The following is a 20,655-nucleotide window of genomic DNA, read 5'->3' as shown; positions in this document are numbered from 1 at the left end:
CCTACTTGTCAGGTTTAGACTCCAGAATTGCAAATAAGAGCAAAGGACTGACTCGGTACAAGATGAGTAAAATGGTCTCGAGGGATTTGTCTGCGTTAAAACTGTCTAGCTTCCTTATAAAGAATAAGTGCTGGGGTTCTTTGTTTCAGAGGGTCATCAGGGAATCAGGGCCACTTCTGTCATCTTTCATCACCATAGATTGTTACAGAAAAATAAGTTCTAGCCAGTTCTCTACCCCTTCCACCTGCTGCTGATAACATTGAATACATTGCCAAGATGGCGAGGTTTGTTTGAAAAAGTAATGATGAACTTTTTTAATCTCAGAATGTTTTTGCCCATTGGGGAGTTGACTATATATTTAAATAATTCCTGGCAAAAGTTTCCAAATCCCATTAAGATTTTAGAAACGTGATAAACACTACACTTTTTAAACTTGTATACTATTTCTATGTATTTTGGCTTTTGTAACCAAAAGCACAAATACCCACATTTCAAAGTTGTTACTTATGGTTTGAGGTGCATTGTGTGTATGAGGTGGGATTGTGTGTGTTCAGAATATAAATAAAGAAGAGATAATGACACCAGGGGAGGGGTGTGGGAGAGAGGTTTCGATGGTGGTGACTGGATGTAGAAGGCAAATTTTCTTCATGGCAACTAACTTTTGCACGTAATTCGTGAAAACCGTATGCAAACGATGTCCCAACCGAAACCACACTGATTAAGATAATAATCAACATGTGATCGACAGCTGTTGAAGCAAAATCTTTGAAAGTTCATGAACAAAGTATCATATGTGGACACCTTGTGAATATGCTAAGTTTATATTAATGATGTGATAAATAATCTTTTAACCCCGCTTAACGATGTGGCTCATAATCCCAACACTGGAGCTTGTTAACATATAAAATATATGTTAACAAGTATTGTATTGTACATGTCTGGAGTGGTCACTGTATTTTCTATAATATTTCACCTTTACTTATACTTATTGTTTGCATATGCATGGGTTGACACATGGGGGAACACTTTATATACAGGATGTCAATTCATTCATTTCACAGGTCAATGTAATCGCAAAGGGGCAATGATGCTGTTTTGTCATGAATTTGACCACACCAATGCTATTTAGAGAAAGAATGTGTCGCGATGTTGGTCTATGAAAACGATTGTGCGTTTGTGTGCGTCAGGTCCAGCGGTGAGTAACGGACTGTCATTCTGAGGCTCCGTTGATGCTATGGAAACAGCCTTCATCGTGTTCTAACTCAGAAGCTCCTTTGTAGCAGAAGCACTTGAATGCATCAGGACAAAGAGAAGTCCTCACCTCTACCGATACATACACATCAGCGCATTGGAGGAACGGCCACCTCCAGATTCTTAACATCGCGCAACAGCACAAGAATATTGGATCATTATTATTATGATCCAATATTATATATTATATTATTATTAAGTTAATTCACTTGAAGAAACAGGAACCCCCCCTTCAGACCTATTGTCCTCCCTCCATCTTCATCTTGGATTTATTTCTGTTGCTTTGCCTGCCCATCTCTTCTCCATTCCTATGGAGGACGGGGATGTGTCTCTCTTTCTCTCTCTCTCTCTCTCTCTCTCTCTCTGCATGACGTCAAAGTCAGGCTCCCTGACCCAGATCTATCACCTCCATAGCAACTGCAGTAAGCTGCAGTAATGCTCTCGTCTCTCTCTCTCTCTCTCTCTCTCTCTCTCTCTCTCTCTCTCTCTCATTATTTTTTGTCTCTTGCTCCCTCTCCCTCTGTTTCTGTCTCTGTGTCTGTCTCTGTCTCTCTCTCTGTCTCTCTCCCTCTTTTTCTATTTCTAATCATTTCCTCTCCCTCTCTCCATCTCTCTCTCTGTCTCTCTCTCCCTGTCTCTCTCTCTCTCTCTGTCTCTCTCTCTCTCTCTCTCTCTCTCTCTCTCTCTCTCTCTCTCTCTCTCTCTATCTCTCTCTCTCTCTCTCTCTCTCTATCTCTCTCTCTCTGTCTCTCTTTCTCCATCTCTCTCTCTGTCTCTCTCCCTCTCCTTTTCTATTTCTAATCATGTCCTCTCCCTCTCTCCATCTCTCACTTCGTCTCCTGTAGAACCGGTTTCTTTCTCACTCGTCTATCCTGATCTGAATCAAGGAGGACACACGTGTTCTTATTCCAATGTTCCTTTAAACAGATCCTGGGCAGAAGGGCGGTAATGTGCCCAGTGTGCGTGTTGTTGTGTGGTTTTGTGTGGATGTGTGTGTGTCCACAAATGGACAGATTGAAGACCATTCTCCAGAAAGTTTAGAATTGATTTAACAAAAGCATTTTCTTAATTCTCAAATTCTTAGAAGAAAAGAAAAGATGTTCCGGGCACTTCTGTGCTGTTCACCTTTGTCTCAACCTGGCTGTCTATTCCACATTTGAATAATGGTCCTGCAGCGGCTTGGCTGCATGCATCGTCTGGGTCGTGAGGAGGAGGATACACACACACACACACACACACACACACACACACACACACACACACACACACACACACACACACACACACACACACACACAAGGAGGTTTTTAAAGCTGCTCATTCCTAGGGGTGATCATCACACTGGGACGTGCACACGCCCCCAGCCACAGAGAAGAGGGATGGCCTCATTGGTGTGCCACTCCCAGCCAGCCAAGGAGGGGACCTCCCTCACACATCAGCATCCGCTCCCACGCATACGACACACCCACACAGGCACATTCGCACACACCGACTCACACCCAGACGCACACACACGACACACGCGCACACACCGACACACGCACACAAGCACAGACCCCCGAAACACACACAGTGATGGAATGAAGGATAAAATATGCCCCCCCCCCCACTGCAAAAGAAAATCTGCGGCACATTCTATGAATGGAGGCGGAGTTCAGCCCCACGACGCAAGCAGCCCCAGCCCCCCCCCCCCCCCCCCACCCATGTTCGTGAACCCCCCCCCCCCCCCCCACCCCTCCCCCCCTCCCCCCATTCCCCCCCACCCTCCCCCCACACACTCTCATTACCACACCCCCCCCCCCCCCCCCCCCCCCATGTCTTCTATAGCGGCTCCATATCGTACTGCGTCCTACTTCTCATCTCTCTGAGTCACTCCTTAGCCTTCATCATCAGAGCGGGGGAGAGAGAGATATGCTCCAATGAGGTCATTGTGACGTATTTATAGCTCAGGTAGCGCTGCTGGTGTGAGGCAGTATTCAGTGTGTGTAGTGTGGCGCTGCTGGTGTGAGGCAGTATTCAGTGTGTGTAGTGTGGCGCTGCTGGTGTGAGGCAGTATTCAGTGTGTGCCTGACCAGCTGAAGGACTACTACCAGTAAGAAGTGAACATTCCTATGGATACATACCAAGCACAGTTTCTAATTACAATACAATATCTTTCTAATACATCTAATTAATATTGCAAATTGTTAAACGTTTTTTTTGTTGCGGTTTTATCAATCAAATAAAATGTTCAACTGGTTAAACACAACATGTGTGTAGACAAAAAACGATACATGCCTGTATCACATTTGTCTAAATAAATGAAACTGAACAAGAAGGTCCCATTGACGTCTCAAAGTGGAAGCCAGTACTATACTATATACTATATACCATATACTGTTAGCTTAAAGGTAAATGAAGATAGAGTCAGCGCATCACAGGGTTCTTTTGGACATAGAAAAGCCCTTGAAAGACGAATATAGGGTTCGTTTTAAGTTTCTATTTAAGTAGCATCCAATCTTAGGCCGGGAAGTGGGGTTACCATGGTTACCAACACCTCCATTTAGATGTGGCCTGGTTACCCGGGCGACTTGCGATATGGAGCAGGCTGTCATTGGTGTGCCCTTGAGTGCTCTACATCTCCCAGCCCAGCTTGATCTCCCTCACTCCTGCTCTCCGGTTCCCCCAGACCGGGAGTTCAGCTCACACACCATGACGGGCCCACGGCGAAGGTAGCAAACACTGCCGTGTTAAACCTCGGCCCCCACAAAGAGTCTGGGGTAAAAATAGCTGTTATAGAATTCGGCCTTATTCACAGTTCATCGCCGGCAAACCAGCGTTTTATTTACCAGTGCTGTTGTTTCAGTTCACACAAGTCGATGACGGTGTACAAATTGTTCAAGTCCGATCAAAAGTGCCCTTCAAAATGCTCCAATATAATCTCTACAGAAAGGCAGAATAGAAAACTAAGTCCATGCTCTCACTGAGTGGTCTTAATAATCCAACAAAATAGCAATCTGCATAGCAAAAGGAAAAGGGAAGATAATCCAAATGGCTTGATGACATGGGGTCAGGAGCCCCACAGCTCTGGGTTAATCCAGAGGTTAGAAGTAGGCTGTGATTCAAGGCAATTCAATACGACTCAATACATAACACAAAGTTCAAGGCAAATTCAAATTATCATTTGGAAGGGAAGGTTCTGGCATGATCACAGAATGTTCCAGAAACACTTCCTACTTGCTTGAATCTACCTCCTATTCAGCTGTTAGCCCGGCCCTCGTCCAATTCACTCACTCATCGCCATGTGACTTCTTCAGGTTATAACCAACAAACCAACATCCATCAACACCATAAGGTTTGCCTTGCAAGAAATCTTCTTGTTAATGCCGTTCATTAATTTAGATGTGCTACGTTTTGCAGTCATTCAGTCTAAAACAGGACAATGAACATTTGTTATTGTGGTAACAAGGTTTAGCATAGAAGGGCTTCTTCTGCGATCCATCCATATAGCTGTAGCCAGCCAGTTGATAGACGTAAGGGTAATTCCGGTGTGTTTTGGAGCACAAAAACCGCATATAGACGCATTCTTCAGTTGGCTGTTTTTAGGAGATTCTATCAAAACGCTATAAACTTGGAACGATGGGGGCACTGGTTATGGTATTAACTAAATCGCTATTTTAAACCACTTAAAAGGCTAAAAGTAGCCCGACACTTCTTTGGTAGTATAATAAGGGTCTTACCATATAAAACGAGGCATTGAGAACTTTGTAAGTGTACAGATTGTTTATTATAAAGGACATTTTATACACACAATATCATCAGTAGATCACCCGTCGACGCCATTTTGTTTTGTTGTTTTCTTTTAGCCTTTTAAGTGGTTTAAAATAGCGATTTACTTTTTACCATAACCAGTGCCCCCATCGTTCCAAGTTTATAGCGTTTTGATAGAATCTGCTAAAAACAGCCAACTGAAGAATGCGTCTATAGGCTATGCGGTTTTTGTGATCCTAAACGAACGTTTCAACTCGTTATCATACAAAACATATCCCAAATCCATTTTACACCAGAATTACCCTTTAAAGGATGTGTCTGATTGATGCCCCCGTCTTTCACGATGTGGCACGACCCTTATTGGGGTAACACTTAATCCCAGGTCCATCTGTCACCGGGCCATCAGCGGCCAAGAGAGGCACCGCCTCACGTCTCCCATACATCCATTTAAGTCCTCTTCTCCTCTTCCATGCAATTATTCCTGTTCCATCTCTCCGAGGCCACAGACCGGCCGTCTGTTCTGCTGCTGCACGCCTGCTGGCATTTTTATTCCTCCTGCATAACACTCTTATAAACTTCTTTTTGATTAACACTAACGCTATATTTGTCATTCGTACGTGCTTTCTGTTTGAGATCTATGGCTGTCGTCTACCTTCATTCAATACAATGGGGGGGGGGGGGGGGGGGGGGGAGTCGCAGCACTCTGCAGGGCCGCTCTCTCCAGGGGAACACCCCCGCCATTTGTAATTCTCTAAGAGCTCTGGGGTCAGCGCCGCCACTCACCCCGCGACGCGGGCTTACGCAACCAGGAGCGCTATGTGGAGCCGGCCTCTCCTCCCCCAGCACTTTGATTCAGGGCAGATTAAATGGGCTCACGTCGACCTCTGGAGACTAGGGCTGTTTCTCCGGCGAAGAGGCGTCCTGTAACCTCCCAACACCTAGAGGGCTGAGGCTCTGAAGTGGCTACTTTATGAAAGTGTTTCTCGAAGAGAGACCGCCTCGCGTATGGTTGGGCGCACGCGTGTTTGCTGTCACATCAAAGTCACAAACGCAAGCTGTCGGCCAAATTGTTGGTCTTGAAGCGACTAACCCTAACCGTAGATCGACAAATGAAGGAGGCGAGAGGGACAATTCTGGTTGGTCCTTGTATCCTCTGTCGATATCCCCCATCGACTGAAGAACCTAAATGTGGACCATTCTAGGTACCTAGTGAGGATGCTTCCTATGCTTCCTAAGGGGACAGTCCTAGGCAGCCATCTCACCTATATTGGCCACCTATTTAGGAAGCCTCCTCTTGATTGAGCTGCGTGCCCCTGGTGGGGAGTCTGTAAAGCATGGCCTCATTTAAACCCAGAGATCAGAAAAGAGACGGCAAACCTCAATGGATGGACAATGACTGAGACATGTGTTGACTTTAATCTGGATTACAGAGACCAATATATCTACACACACAATGGTTCAGCACACACTACCCACGCACACACACACACGCACACACAATCACTGATGTGTCCCTAGTCCTTAATTTATCTCTCTCTCTTTTTCCCTTATACTCTCGCTCTCTGTCTCTCTCTTTCTTTATCCTTTCTTTCTCTCTCTCTATCTCTCTCCATAGTAAATGTTCATAATGCATCTCTCTCTCTCTCTCTCTCTCTCCCTGTAGATTATTTTCTCTCTCTTTCTAAATTGCATTTAAATATATAACAAATAAATAAAAATAATATAAGTAGTGGTACAAAATCCAAAAGTCAAAGACAATAATGCAGTGATGATAGAACAGTAATACAACGATGATGAAACCAGTCGTAGTACATCAAGAAAGGTAGTTTTGAGGAGTTCCCTGGTTGTCCCTGAGCATATGACAGGTGAGGACGTATCTTGCTGCAAACAAGCAGCATTTTAGTTCCCCCCCATAGAATATACTTCATTTACTCACTGTCTGATAGGGATTCCAATTGTGACTTTTGTTGATTGAATTTAGGAAGTCAATATTTTCTTGTGTCTTGGTATTTTGGACGGTGCAGCAGAAAGAGGGTTTAGGTTTCAACTTACTTCTGCGGGCAGTATGTGTGCAGCCTCTTTCTCTCTCTTTCTCTTTGTCTCTAGTTCTTAATGTCTCTCTCTCCCTGTTCCTTAATGTCTTTCTCTCTCTCTCTCTCTCTCTCTCTCTCTCCCTCTCTCCCTGGTTCTTAATGTATTTTTCACTCTGGTTCTGAATATCTCTCTCTCTTCCTGGTTCTTAATGCCTCTCTCCCTGGTCATTAATGACTCTCTTTCCCTGGTTCCTAATGTCTCTCTCGATGGTTCCAAATGTCTCTCTCTCTCCCTGTTTCTTATGTCTCTCTCCTCTCTTCTCTCTCGCTGTCGCTCTCTCTTTCTCCCTGGTTCCTAATGTCTCTCTCTCTCTTTCTCTCCCTGGTTCCTAATGTCTCTCTCTCTCTCTCTCTCTCTTTCTCTCCCTGGTTCCTAATGTCTCTCTCTCTCTCTCTCTCTCTCTCCCTGGTTCCTAATGTCTCTCTCTCTTTCTCTCCCTGGTTCCTAATGTCTCTCTCTCTCTCTCTCTCTCTCTCTCTCTCCCTGGTTCCTAATGTCTCTCTCTCTCTCTCTCTCTCTTTCTCTCCCTGGTTCCTAATGTCTCTCTCTCTCTCTCTCTCTCTCTCTCTCTCCCTGGTTCCTAATGTCTCTCTCTCTCCTCTCTCTCTCTCTCTCTCTCTCTCTCTCTCTCTCCCTGGTTCCTAATGTCTCTCTCTCTCTCTCTCTCTCTCTCTCTCTCTCTCCCTGGTTCCTAATGTCTCTCTCTCTCTCCACAGTAACTGTCCCTGCTCCCTTGCCTCCGCCCTGGCCCGGTCCACGGCCGACAGCGTCCTTCAGAACTACCTCACCACCCTGACCTTCGTCAAGCCTGAGGAGGAGGAGCTTGAGGAGGACGCCCCCCCACCCCCTCCCTACCTGCCACGTGAGCTCCTTGCTCTGTGTGTGTGTGTGTGTGTGTGTGTGTGTGTGTGTGTGTTTGTGTGCCGTGCTTGGGACTAAGATAGAGACGTCTTGTCTCTTCACATGAATCAGTGTTTGCATGTGTGTTGCACTGAATCATCTGCTGAGACGTTACGACACTGATGTTCAACAAAGTATGACAAAACTCACACACGCGTCCACAAACACACCCACAGCCATAAACACACACACACACTACAAACCAGAAGGGTATGAAACGGTGTTGTGGTGAGATGATCAGGTGTATATGAACGTATGGTCATTATTGGGCCTTGTAGTATAAATGTTGTTTATGTTTAGGTTGTGTCTGGCATTTGATGAGTTAATGTGTAAAGTTTAGAGATGTCTACGTTAAGTTGTATACTATAAATGGTTCAAAAAAGCGATCGTTTGTTGAAGGCAAGGATGTGAGTAGTCTTGTTTTTTTATGGTAGAAAGAGTCAGTTGATGTTTACTGGGGTTAACAATGAGATTGAGAGGCAAGAAGATAGAGAGAGAGGGGGATGGAGAGAGAGAGAGAGCGAGAGAAAGAAAGAGTGAGCGAATGAATGAAAACACCCCCCTATCTGTGGGTGTGTTTGTGGACACGTCTAAAATTTTTGTCATACTTTGTTGAACGTCAGTTTTGTCAACTACCTTCATACTAACAGCACGGCCAAAATTTTCTTCATGTTCCATTTAATCCCTCCTCTGTGTAAACACCCACGGTCAATATTGTCTGGTAACAAAGTAAATTTTTTTCTGTGTGCAATAATTGTCCTTAAAGCTGGTGTTTTATTATGGCCACTGGAGAGGTTGTCCGTTAGGAACGTGCTCACCGGCTCCCAGAGACGATGTTTGGATATAATGGCAGAATTTGAGACGAGAAACAAACCTGGACCAACCTGAAGGTGTTTCAATGAATGCTGTTAGAATAAAGTGCAGGAGGTGGTTTGATCTAAGCCGGCAATTATCTCCTGTGTAGGTGGGCGACTGCTTTCTGCATTGTGGGCTGGTTATTCTGTTTATTCTTCCCCACATTGAATTCAATATCAGCTTCGTATCAACTGTCAATAACAGGAAGCGTACATTTGCCAAATGGTGGAGGCTAGAATAAAAAGGACACAAGAACACAGACGCAATGAGCACGTCAGCTGGGTCTGACTGGCTGAAGAGCAGTGTGAGCGTGCGCGTGTGTAATCTTGCATGTGTGAGCTTGTGTGTGTGAGAGAGAGAGAGCGTAGGAGCGAGACACAGAGATCATGCACAGATGGTGCTTGAAGCACACCAGTATTGTGCCGTGCTATTGGTCGAATTCCACGCGTCCTTCATGTGTGCTGCTGATGATCACGCGTCTCTCATGTGGACGATGGGATGTCTTCATTCCGTACACAGGCCGTTGGGCCGCGTCGTCTACACAACGCCGTAGCCGTGGTTTTGTGTGTGCACGTTGACAGGCCATGTTGTCAACGTGTGTGTGTGTGTGTGTGTGTGTAACGGCATGTCTGTATACGGGCACATTGGAGTGTGTGTGTGTGTCTGTGTGTGTGTGTGTGTGTGTGTGTGTGTGTGTGTGTGTGTGAGTGTGTGTGTGTGCGCGTGCGTGCGTGTGTGTGTGTTGGACGATTAATCAAATTTCGATCTAGATTTCGATTTTAGCGTCAAACGATCACAAAACTAATAGAATCGAGTTTTCGATTATTCTTTTTTATTAAATGTTTTATAGAAAGTGCAGAACAGCTGGATACATATCTGTATATTATTTTAAATTTGAACATTTTTCTTTTTGACCATTTTGTGTATTTTTTTAAGTGCAAATTTCAAAGTTCTCAGTTACAAATAGTTTTTTGGGAGAGACATGCTGAATAAATACAACATGTTCATCCATATTGACCGAAATAATCGTGATTATGATTTTTCCCATAATCGAGCAGCCCTAGTGTGTGTGCGTGTGGGCACGTTGTTGTGTGTGTGTGTGTGTGTACATAGGTGCGCATGCACCGTGTGTCTGCTTTTCTGTGTGTGCATACATCTACCTATGGTGTCCTGAGCACCATAATGATGATGTTTGTGCTGTGTGCGTCCCAGAGCTGGACTCGGTACAGCTGGCGCGGCTGGTGTTCAACAGGCTGTTTGAGGTGTGCGACGCGTGGATGAAGGACTTCCCGTACCGCCGGCGCCCCTCGCCTTACTACGAGACCTCCATCCACGCCATCAAGAACATGCGGCGCAAGATGGAGGACAAGCATGTCATCATCCCCGACTTCAACACCCTCTTCAACATCCAGGTCTGCTGGATGAACAACACACACACACACAGATCTCAGACACACAGAAAACGAGACAAAGAAAACGAGACAAATCGTTGTCTCGTTTTGTTCAACACAAACAGCAACTTGCGTTTCTGTTTGTGTTGAACAAAACGAGACAACGATTTGTGATACAAGGATATGCCTGTTGGACTATTATCTAGACCAGTGTTTATACTCTTTTAATGTTTATTTAAGCCTCAGCTGACTCTTCTTGTGTTCCGCTTTTGAATTGTATTATTTTGTATTATTGCATTGTTGAAGGGCGCCTTAGACTCAGGCATTTCATTGCTGTTGCTTTAATTGTTGTGATTATGACACATAAACCGTCTTAAAAAAAAAGCTACATCCTTTGTTTAAAAATAACGCGTCTTAAAATTAGGCATTACAATTGACTACCGGTCCTCCAATCTTTTTTATGAATATGCCGGCCCTTGGAACCGAAAAGGTTGGGAACCCCTGATGTAGACCGTTGTGGGAAAGCCCGGAGCTGGGATGTGGACAAGGAAGAACGGGATGAAGCTCACGTAATCCCGATGAGTGACCAATCAATATGGCAACCGTCTGAAAACACAACACGTCTCAAATGCCTTTGAACTGTTGACGTGACACAAAAACAATGGTGTGCTTGTTGATTATATTCTTTACCTATATTTGAACTCGCTTCACCTCACGGTAATGAAAACGAAAATCTGTTCCCTCTGATGAGTCAGTGGGTTTGAGACATTGTGCTGTGTCTTATAGCAGGTCTACAACCACATCCTTAGTGCTGGGAGCTTCCCATTAGGATGTCTCCTCCTTCGGCGGGGGACATGATGACAAACAGCGCTCAGGGACCCCGGCAGCAGAGCCCTGGGATTTTGTCCCAAGCGCGAAGATCTTCATATAACTGCTTTATAATTCAGCGGGCTCCGATATCTGCGGCCGTCCCGTTGCGTGCTACAGGAAGCTACGCCGGCTGACGAGCAGTAGCACCGCCTCAGGGGGTCAACAGTTGGATATCACACCCTTCTTTAAAGACGTTATTCATGGTCATGCAGCGTTGCAGAATGGCTCGTTTGTTCAAGGCCATCGAGGGGATTTCCCGATGCATTTCATTATCAGAAGAATGCAAATGGAATCCGAATGCGTCCATTGATCTATGAGGACAGTCGGGTGAAGGTTTATGAAAGATGGCTAGGAGTTTATTTGATTTTACATTACTGACCTCCTTCCCCCCTCCCATCCCCTCCTCTCTCCTCCCCCCTCCCCTCCTCTCTCCTCCCCCCCCCTTCCTCCCCTCCTCTCTCCTCCTCCCCTCCCCCCCTCCCCTCTTCCTCCCCTCCCCTCCTCTCTCCTCCTCCCCTCCCCTCTCCTCCCACCCTCCCCTCCTCTCTCCTCCCACCCTCCCTCCCCTCTCCTCCTCCCCTCCCCTCCTCTCTCCTCCCCCCCCTCTTCCTCCCCTCCTCTCTCCTCCTCCCCTCCCCCCCTCCCCTCTTCCTCCCCTCCCCTCTCCTCCCACCCTCCCCTCCTCTCTCCTCCCACCCTCCCTCCCCTCTCCTCCCACCCTCCCTCCCCTCTCCCCCTCCCCTCCTCTCTCCTCCCCCCCCTCTTCCTCCCCTCCTCTCTCCTCCTCCCCTCCCCCCCTCCCCTCTTCCTCCCCTCCCCTCCTCTCTCCTCCCCTCTCCTCCCAACCTCCCCTCCTCTCTCCTCCCACCCTCCCTCCCCTCTCCTCCCACCCTCCCTCCCCTCTCCTCCCACCCTCCCTCCCCTCTCCTCCTCCCCTCCCCTCCTCTCTCCTCCTCCCCTCCTCTCTCCTCCTCCTCCTCCCCTCCTCTCTCCTCCTCCCCTCCCCTCCTCTCTCCTCCCCTCCCCCCTCCCCTCTTCCCCCTCCCAGGACCAGGAGGAGCAGGCCTTCTTCGCGGTGTTTGACGGCCACGGCGGCCTCGACGCAGCGATCTACGCGGCCAACCACCTGCACGTCAACCTGGTGCGCCACGAGTTCTTCAGGCAGGACCCCGTGGAGGCCCTGTTCCGGGCCTTCAGGACCACCGACGAGCGCTTCATCAAGAAGGCCAAGCGCGAGGTCCGACTAGTGCTCTAACCCTTCTGAGATATAGGGTCATATTCATCTGATACTCTGAAGAGTTATGCATCTGTTTGAGTGTGGTTCTCTGTTCTGGTTTTTACACGGTGAACACTAATTTGAATGCATTTCCCCACTGCCATCTGGGTCTGTTTAAGCTTAGTTACTTTTAATAGACTAATTATCCTTTTTGAACATTGTATTATTCAATTATGTTTCAACAAAATAATTCGGTCCATTGGTATAATTTTGTCCATTGGAAAATAATAATAATGATTCGATAATGCATGATTTGGTTGATTATTTTATCCAAAGTGGCCTTCAATACCGGAAGTAAACCCCAAAATCTAACCTTTTCTGTCCGGGTCTTACAAAGTGTTGGTTTCTGTGTGAGTATATTCTATCAAGTTGATTAAATTGTAAGATCTTAAACAGGGTACATTTTATTTACCAGGTAAACAGTCTGCTACATCTGGCAGAACACACTCATCCAGAGTGTTTTCTATTGGCGGTGTGAGTTTTCCGTTGGCTTGAGCGTGTGAGTTGGGTTTTGGGAAACGTTCCATCCCGCACCCGGTGTGTCACCGGGTGTGGCTGGTGATGCGGCCACTGATTGGTTCTCCCTCCTGACTCCGCCCACGTTTACTGCCTACCGTTTTTGGCAAGAGCTGGCGGGAGCAGGAGGGGTAATGTTTTTAGTCCGTGAAACGTGACTGTGAACTTGGCCGTGGGCATCACGGATAATGCAATACGAATAAAAGTAAATTAACTTTTAACTCATTTAAAAGTAATCTTGTGACAGTAGGAATCCTGCTCCTGTCATGAATAGCAAGGGGAATCGACAACGCTACCCCCTCTTATGGAACCTAAGGTGTCTAGAGTGTTGTTTTTTTCTAAAAGCTTTATTTCCCCCACTCGGATCAAATTGTATTGATTCCCCTAGAAGAAGTGCCCCTGTTCCCCCGGCGTGCAGCCTTAAGGCCGGTCTCCTCCTGGCCGTTGAGCTACTGGAAGACCCGCGCTGACGCTGTGCCGTGGCGGCGTTGTTGTGTTGACAGAAGGTGCGCTGCGGCACCACGGGCGTGGTGACCTTCCTGCGGGGCCGGACCCTGTACGTGGCCTGGCTGGGGGACTCGCAGGTCATGCTGGTGAAGAAGGGACAGGCGGTGGAGCTCATGAAGCCTCACAAACCAGACCGCGAGGTACCAACACACACACACACACCCGCATCCACCGGGGGTTTAGGGGGGGGTACAAGTAAACTGATTTTTAAGTGTACAAGTAAACCGATTTTTGCAATGTAACAACCCGGGCGGATCACTTTCGTTTCTAGTCACATATTTATGATCGCCATAGCAACCCTTTGGTCCGACGGTAGTCCTGTGTTTGGGGAAACTCCACGTCATGGAGGGGGTGCATAACCCAACCGGCCACCACTTGGTCTGCAAGTCCATTTTTCTGAATGGGTCTTAATCATGGTGGTCACAAAGGGCTTCACAGGCCACGGTATCTGACCTCCCCCCCCACCCCCTAACGCTGAGCCCTCTAAAGGGCTAGGGCGAACCCCTAATCATCAGGGAGGAATCAGCAGGAGAGCAGAAGGAGGGGTTTCTGGAGAGTTGTTGTTGGTTCTGCGGCTTGGTCCCCGGTGAATAGCTATCTCAAAGTCATTAGCCGCCGAGCCTTCAGCGGGTCGGGGCTGAGTGAGTAGTGATGCAAATTATCATAATATCATCGCTAAGTGTCGCTCCAGCCCGAGCTCAATAAGTCATCAGAGGCTATCTGTGGCTTTGGAGGAGGAAATAGGCTGGCAGTACCCACAGTTAAAAGGTGGAAGTATTTATGCGCCTTCGCACCGCAAGGCAACGCACCATCTCAATATAGTTGCGATTATTTCCGTGCCTGAGGGCTTCCAGTAACAATATTTATAAAACACCTCACATTCAGGAAAGCGCATCAATTAATATGTGCTACGTTTCCCTGTGAGGACCTTTCTATCTCTTGATAACCGAATGCACTGGTCTGCAGGACGAGAAACTGAGGATAGAAGCTCTGGGCGGCTGTGTGATCTGGTTTGGAACATGGCGGGTGAATGGCAGCTTGTCGGTATCCAGAGCCATAGGTAAAGTACCACTCTCTACTACTACTTACACCACAAACGTTTGACATTTGGGAGGCAGCACCACACACCCTCACATTCCACGTGCGTCCCTTAAAAGTACTGCCGCATTAACAGTCTAGACGACTGCCCCGACGTACCATGAGTGTCTTCTCGTGGCCGGAGCCAGGGCCATGCGCGCGCCTACCCAGCGCTGCGGCGGCCTGATTCACAGTCTGTGACCCCTAGGTGACGCAGAGCACAAGCCGTACATCTGCGGCGACCCCGACCACAGCGTCTTCCCCCTCGACGGCTCCGAGGACTACCTCATCCTGGCCTGTGACGGCTTCTGGGACACGGTGAGCCCGGACGAGGCGGTGAGGGTGGTGAGCGACCACCTCCAGGAGAACACCGGCGACACCAGCATGGTGGCCCACAAGCTGGTGGCCTCGGCCCGGGACGCCGGCTCCAGCGACAACATCACCGTCATCGTGGTGTTCCTCCGGGACCCCCGGAACCCGCCGGCCGGCAGCACCGAGGAGGAGGAGGAGGAGGCGCCGGCGGCGGCGGCGGAGGAAGGGCCGGAGGAGGCGGCGGCGGCGGAGGTGGAGGAGGAGGAGGAAGAGGACGAGGAGCAGGAAGAGGGGGATTCGGTGAGGGGCGAGCGGGGCGGTGGCCAGGGAGGGAGCAACGCGGACGTCGGGGGGAAAGGCCGCGGCGGCTGGCCCCTGCAGCAGTGCTCGGCGCCCGCGGACCTGGGCTACGAGGACCGCATGGACTCCTTCACGGACAGAACCAGCCTCAGCCTGCTGGGCCCGGAGGCCCCGGGGGCCGGAGGGGGCGGGCGGACCTCCGTACCCCCGGTCTCTGACGGACAGCCCCCGGCCGGCCTCACCGGTTGCGAGCCCGCCTTCGGATCGGAGGCGGGCTTCTCTCGCGGGCGGGAAGGGAGCCCCCCGGGCCCGAGGGCGCGGCCGGGACCCCGGCCCTGCGTCCCCGCCTGCCTGGAGCCCATCTCTCCGGCCTCGTTGAACCCGCTGCCCTGCCGCCGGGCGGGGCCGCTGGGCCAGCCCCGGAGGCAGACCCGGAGGCGGCTGGGCGTCGGCCCCCGGAGGGGCTGCAGGGCCGCGGCCGGGGCCCAGCGGGAGTTGTCCGATCTGCAGCGGTCCTGCCGTAGTCTGCTCTCCCCCGAGCGCCGCCCCGACCAGAGGCCCGGGGTGGCCCGGCCTCACTTACACGACGCCCCCATCTGAAGAGGCGCTGCACCAAGAACCCCCCCCCCCCCCCCCCCCCCCCACCCTGCTACCTCCAGCCTCCCCCCCGCCCCACTTACTCACGAAAGCTTTCACCCAGACCCCCTACGCTTCGAACGCCCTTCAAACATCTCTTTGATTGTCAGTGGCCCGTCGTGGCGCGCGCTGCTGTTTTCGTGAACATTGGGTCCCTGTCCAGAAGAGAGTCGGACTCTTGCACCATACAACAAAAGAAAATCCCAAATTGTAAGCTTTCTTATCATCGGAAAAAAAAAAAGAGAAGAAATATGCTCAGCTCATTGTTGTTATTGACGCTGCATAAGAAAAAAAACCTTCGCTCTTCATGGAAAGTGCTGATCACCGGCCAGAGCCGCAGACCCAGCCACTGGTTGTTCCTGTACCCAGGATGGGCTCTCCACGTGGGCCCCGCACAGAAGAGGAACGCTGCCATGACGCCCCCCACTCTATGTCCATAGATAAAAGCGCTTTACACAGGATTATAAGATTAGCTGTCACTTATCTAAAGAAAGGCTAGATGTAGTGATGTGTAATCCAGATAGGGTAGGGCTGTACAATAGCATGATAGCGGAGTTAGAGAAGGGGAATATAATTTTAAAGAAATGATCTATTTATAGTGTTTGTTAGACCACGTAGTGACTCATGAGTAGACTAGTTGATCAATCACGCCTACTGTGTTAAGCTTTTTGTTTAGAGACAGCCTATCAGGCAAGAGTACTTTTCAATTGTCTTGATATGTGTCAAAGTGCCCTGTGAAAGTTGTGTTACCGTTTGTCCACTGGGCCACGAGAGTTCAGACAACGCTGCGGAGCTGTGCCTTCAGACATGTGACTGAAACATAACGCTGGGTGGCTTTACGGAAATAAAGTGGACGTTCCAACTTGACGAGTGCACAAACAGCCAAGATGTGTTTTACTATTCAGGGCAAGGTAACACTCTAAGTCAATACAACTCCTATAGTGTGAAATGTTAAAGAAAAGCCATAATCTTCTCTACAGCAGCTCACAGCACTGATTTTAATCCCAAAAATGTCCACCAAGACACTTTACTCAAGGATTTACACAGGAAAGTATTGCCGGCTAGCACGTTAGCCCGCTAGCATGTAAGCACGCCAGAATGTTAGCCCGCTAGCGACGAGCAGGCTCTGTCAACAGTGCCTCCACTCTCTTGGCCCAGATGATGCTCGGTGTTTACACACCTAGCAGGATGGTCAATATCGATTTTGGAAACAGACTACTGATCCCACCTGACCACAGGGGTCCTTGTGCCGTCCCTGACAAACTACCGCACTGTGCCATCACCTCCTTTTGTACGCTATCGTCCTTTTATCAAACATGTTTATAATTCAAAGTTGTTCCTCTATGGGATGTAGGTGGCAGGTTTTAACAGTGTGAGGTCATTCCAAGATGAGTAAAGCCTCGATCAGGCTGGCCCCGGCCTCGCAGAGAGCCCCATTATGGTGTGCCCGCCGCTCAAGTCCTCTCCCAGCAGGGGGGCTGGAGCCATTCCTGGGGGAGGGCTGGAGGCCTGATGAGTCGGATGGCCCTCACGACGAGGGGAGCACACTGGAACGGTTTTACTCTGTATTTGGCAAACCAACGAGTAAAATATCAAGTTTAGATTCGGGAGAATGTAGTCCAGTTACAGACACAGAAACATAACTCTTAATTTGCGAGCCCGAGGACAACCGGGTTGTTTTAAAGGGATTCTCTTTTGAAAGGTCAATGTCAGTTTGCCATTCTTCAAGATTATTACTTTGTCTCTGTATTCTCAAACAGCTGGATCCATATTTAGATTTGTCACAAGTATAATTATCAGATTTACCAAATTACTGTATGTAAGCCAATGCCCGAAACACACTCATGTCAACATTAATCTAAACGGCCAAATAGAGAGCAGGCTTCCTTCAGCTGTAATAGTTTATAAGCAGTGTGCAAAGATAACTGATATTGATTGCTTCTCTCCATGGTGGGGCTCAGTCCAGAGACGTGTTCGGAATGGACGCGTCAAAGCACGACTTCAGAACATCCGGACATCGGTCCAGGGATTGAAATCATTGAACAATTTACACGTTTGGGGTATAATGGATCTTAGATGGGGGTTGTTCCCTTTCAAACTCTAATTAAATATTTATTGTATATTTATTTTACATTTTAACGCATATCATCGTTAGGAAGTAGAGGATAGCGGTTAGCATTGGAATGAATGGAAATGAAGTGTTGAGAATTAAATATTTGCTAGAATGTAAGAGACCTCACAAATCTTCTTTCTGGGAGCTCAGGTTTCTCTCAGGGGTGAGAGACAGCCCCCCCTTCCTCCCCCATTACACTGATATTAGGGTATATTATTTAATCTCCTAAATCACACGTAATTTGGATAGGGCCGCAACTTCTGAACAATATTTCTTGAATATGAATTGGGATTGGGACACATGACTTTACCTGGTAGATAACGGAACGCCTGACGTCTGGAAGAGTTTAGTCTAAGACGAAAACTCAATGGATACAATCTGGGCTGACTGATCCTATTATCATCCATGACAAGTTAAAGATTAAAAAAATAAAAACCTCCACGAGTTTACCCTTCAAGTGTAATTCCGGCGAAAATTTAACCCAGGGTCTTTTTCGGCATGAAGAACCATAAAATGTGTGTCTGGCGTGCCCTCCAAGACACTTTTTCTTCAAGTCTGCCTTACCGGTAGGTCCATGTTTCCAGGAAGTCCACACAAGTCGATTACCAGCTACCATAAATAATATAATAGAGGCGCCCCAACCTTTTACTTAACAATCTCCCCTCTTAAAACTTGGCTGTTTTAAATTTTTTGGCGCCTCTATTAATTATTTACGGTAACCGGTAATCGACTTGTGGACTTCCTGGATACATTGACCTACCAGTAAGGCACAGACTTGGAAAACTGTCTTTTTTAATAAACTCCTGGTACGCTAACTAAGTTGTTGATGCTTTGATTTATGTGTAGGGACCCTATTCATACTACTGCAGAGGTTTGGTGCTATTTTGAGCAATATTAGTGGTTAAAAAATGTCTATTGGGAAGAGTTCACACTGCCCCTAGCCATTAACATGGAAGCCATTTGGGCTGTTGCTCCGGGCATTCACGGGCAAGCTTTATACTCGATTATCAATGAAAAAAAGTGTCTGGAGGGCTTATTTCATGGGTCTTCATGCCGAAAAAGACCCTGGGTTAAATTTTCTCCTGAATTACACTTTAAGGTTACATTTAAATCAATGATTAAACAAAAGGGTTACCAACCATTAGTATAAACACATGACAGGTCCCGGGCCCACCACATCCACAGCCCCTAACACTACCCCAGGATGGGTTTGACAAAAGCCTCCAACCAACTCAAGGGAAGTGAATTCACGGTACTCTAAAGACCTTTGTGTGTGTGCGCACATTTAAGAGCAGATGACATTTACAGACTAAGCTGAATCCAGGCTATGTGTACATTGTTATTCCTGTTCTATTCTCTATGGGTCTTCTTATAATTAGTTCTACTCTAATCACTTGTGTGCATTCCTCATGAGTGGCCCCACATCGTATTTGCATGTGGCAGACACTGTCAGGCACACCACAGCGGCGGGACGTATGTGGGTGGGGATGTCAGTGCTCACAGAATCACAAAATAAACACACCCTTCCCGATGGAAGGGCTTAATGTTGAAACTTACTCTATGTATATTGTGTACATACACTGTGGAGCTCCAAGGCCAAACTGTCACTGTGTAAGCAATAATGATAATACATAAAGCCGTCAACAAAACCCATTGAAATCACCATCTCCCAAGGTGAAACGTGCATCCAATACTGGAAATGTAACCAAACTTTATTTGCTGCTTCTGGCAACTGTAATAATCTTTGTTCCACCAGAGATGGGGGTGTCCTTGAGGTTTAGGATGTAGGCACTCTTTAAGAGCCAAACAACCCCCCCTCCATTCTGTCCACTCTTTACGACGATCAACACAGTACTCCATCCCTGCTAATTCACATCCAGGGCCTTTCGTGACTCTGCACTGTGTGTCTCTGTACACAAAAATATCTTGTTTTTTTTTTTTCTTTTTTCTTCTGTAAGCAATAATGAATCTTTTGGAAACTTTGCGTGGAAAAGGCTCCTCACAGGGTTTGTCTTCACTGATGGCTCTCTATCTCGTCCATTTTGTGTTCTACCCTCGCCAACCTCAGAACCCTTAATCGTGCGGCTCCAACACAGAAGCAGTCAGTGTGATAATTATAATAATTATAATAATCAATGGCTGCACGGTGGGCCCTCATCTTTCCTCACACCAACCCCTGGTTATCCCCTGCTTTTTTTTTTTTGCAGTTTGGAGGGAGGGTGGCCAATAGCTCGCTTGTTATATCTGCATATATTTAAAAGCAAACTACCTCAGGTCATCTACTGAGACGGGGTTTTTCACTTTAAATCTATGCAGGCATTGAAGGTGTTGGAGACTAGCTGTCTGCGCAAGGCCATAGGACAAAGCCATTAGTAGACTCACTCACACACACACACACAGTCATACTCTGAAGACAAACCCATGATTGGCTCTTCCTCTAAAATGTGAGCTAAGTAAACAAAACAAAAAAAAGGTACAAATATAAACTTTTAGTAACTGTATAGTCATTGTATGGTCATGTAGTATATACATGTGTATCTTTAAATGGTGACTTATCATGTACATAAAGATTAGCGCAACTCTTTCGGCTAATGCCTCTTTTCTCCACAGCCGCTAGATGGATGTTACCCAAGAGGAACCTTATTCTATCTCTTATGTCCACTTCTACCATCAACCAAGTTGTTTTAAAAGGAGATGACGCTTAGTACAACCTTATTATCAGTGGTCGAGTTGTAAAAACAAGCCAGGGGGGATGGTGGATTTTAACTTTTAGGGACAGATCATTTGTGCTGATGACATTGGATATG

At 47.6% G+C, this 20,655-nt stretch overlaps 1 protein-coding gene across 1 annotated transcript in view; it reads left to right on the top strand.

The window, feature by feature from the left end:
- ppm1e (protein phosphatase, Mg2+/Mn2+ dependent, 1E) overlaps positions 1 to 15,699 on the top strand; it is a gene marked incomplete at both ends in the record, with an annotated part of 46,338 nt that extends 30,639 nt beyond the window's left edge. Inside the window, 6 exons of the mRNA XM_079738178.1 lie at positions 7,812 to 7,896; positions 10,065 to 10,262; positions 12,160 to 12,348; positions 13,407 to 13,550; positions 14,377 to 14,470; positions 14,696 to 15,699. Coding sequence (XP_079594304.1) covers positions 7,812 to 7,896; positions 10,065 to 10,262; positions 12,160 to 12,348; positions 13,407 to 13,550; positions 14,377 to 14,470; positions 14,696 to 15,699 — 1,714 coding nt within the window. The remainder of the gene's footprint in view (positions 1 to 7,811; positions 7,897 to 10,064; positions 10,263 to 12,159; positions 12,349 to 13,406; positions 13,551 to 14,376; positions 14,471 to 14,695) is intronic.
- Positions 15,700 to 20,655: the final 4,956 nt, after the last annotated feature.

The sequence above is a fragment of the Pollachius pollachius genome (assembly GCF_949987615.1).
Source record: "Pollachius pollachius genome assembly, chromosome: 6".
NCBI classification, from domain to species: Eukaryota; Metazoa; Chordata; class Actinopteri; order Gadiformes; family Gadidae; genus Pollachius; species Pollachius pollachius.
This window is presented reverse-complemented; position numbering and strand designations above follow the sequence as displayed.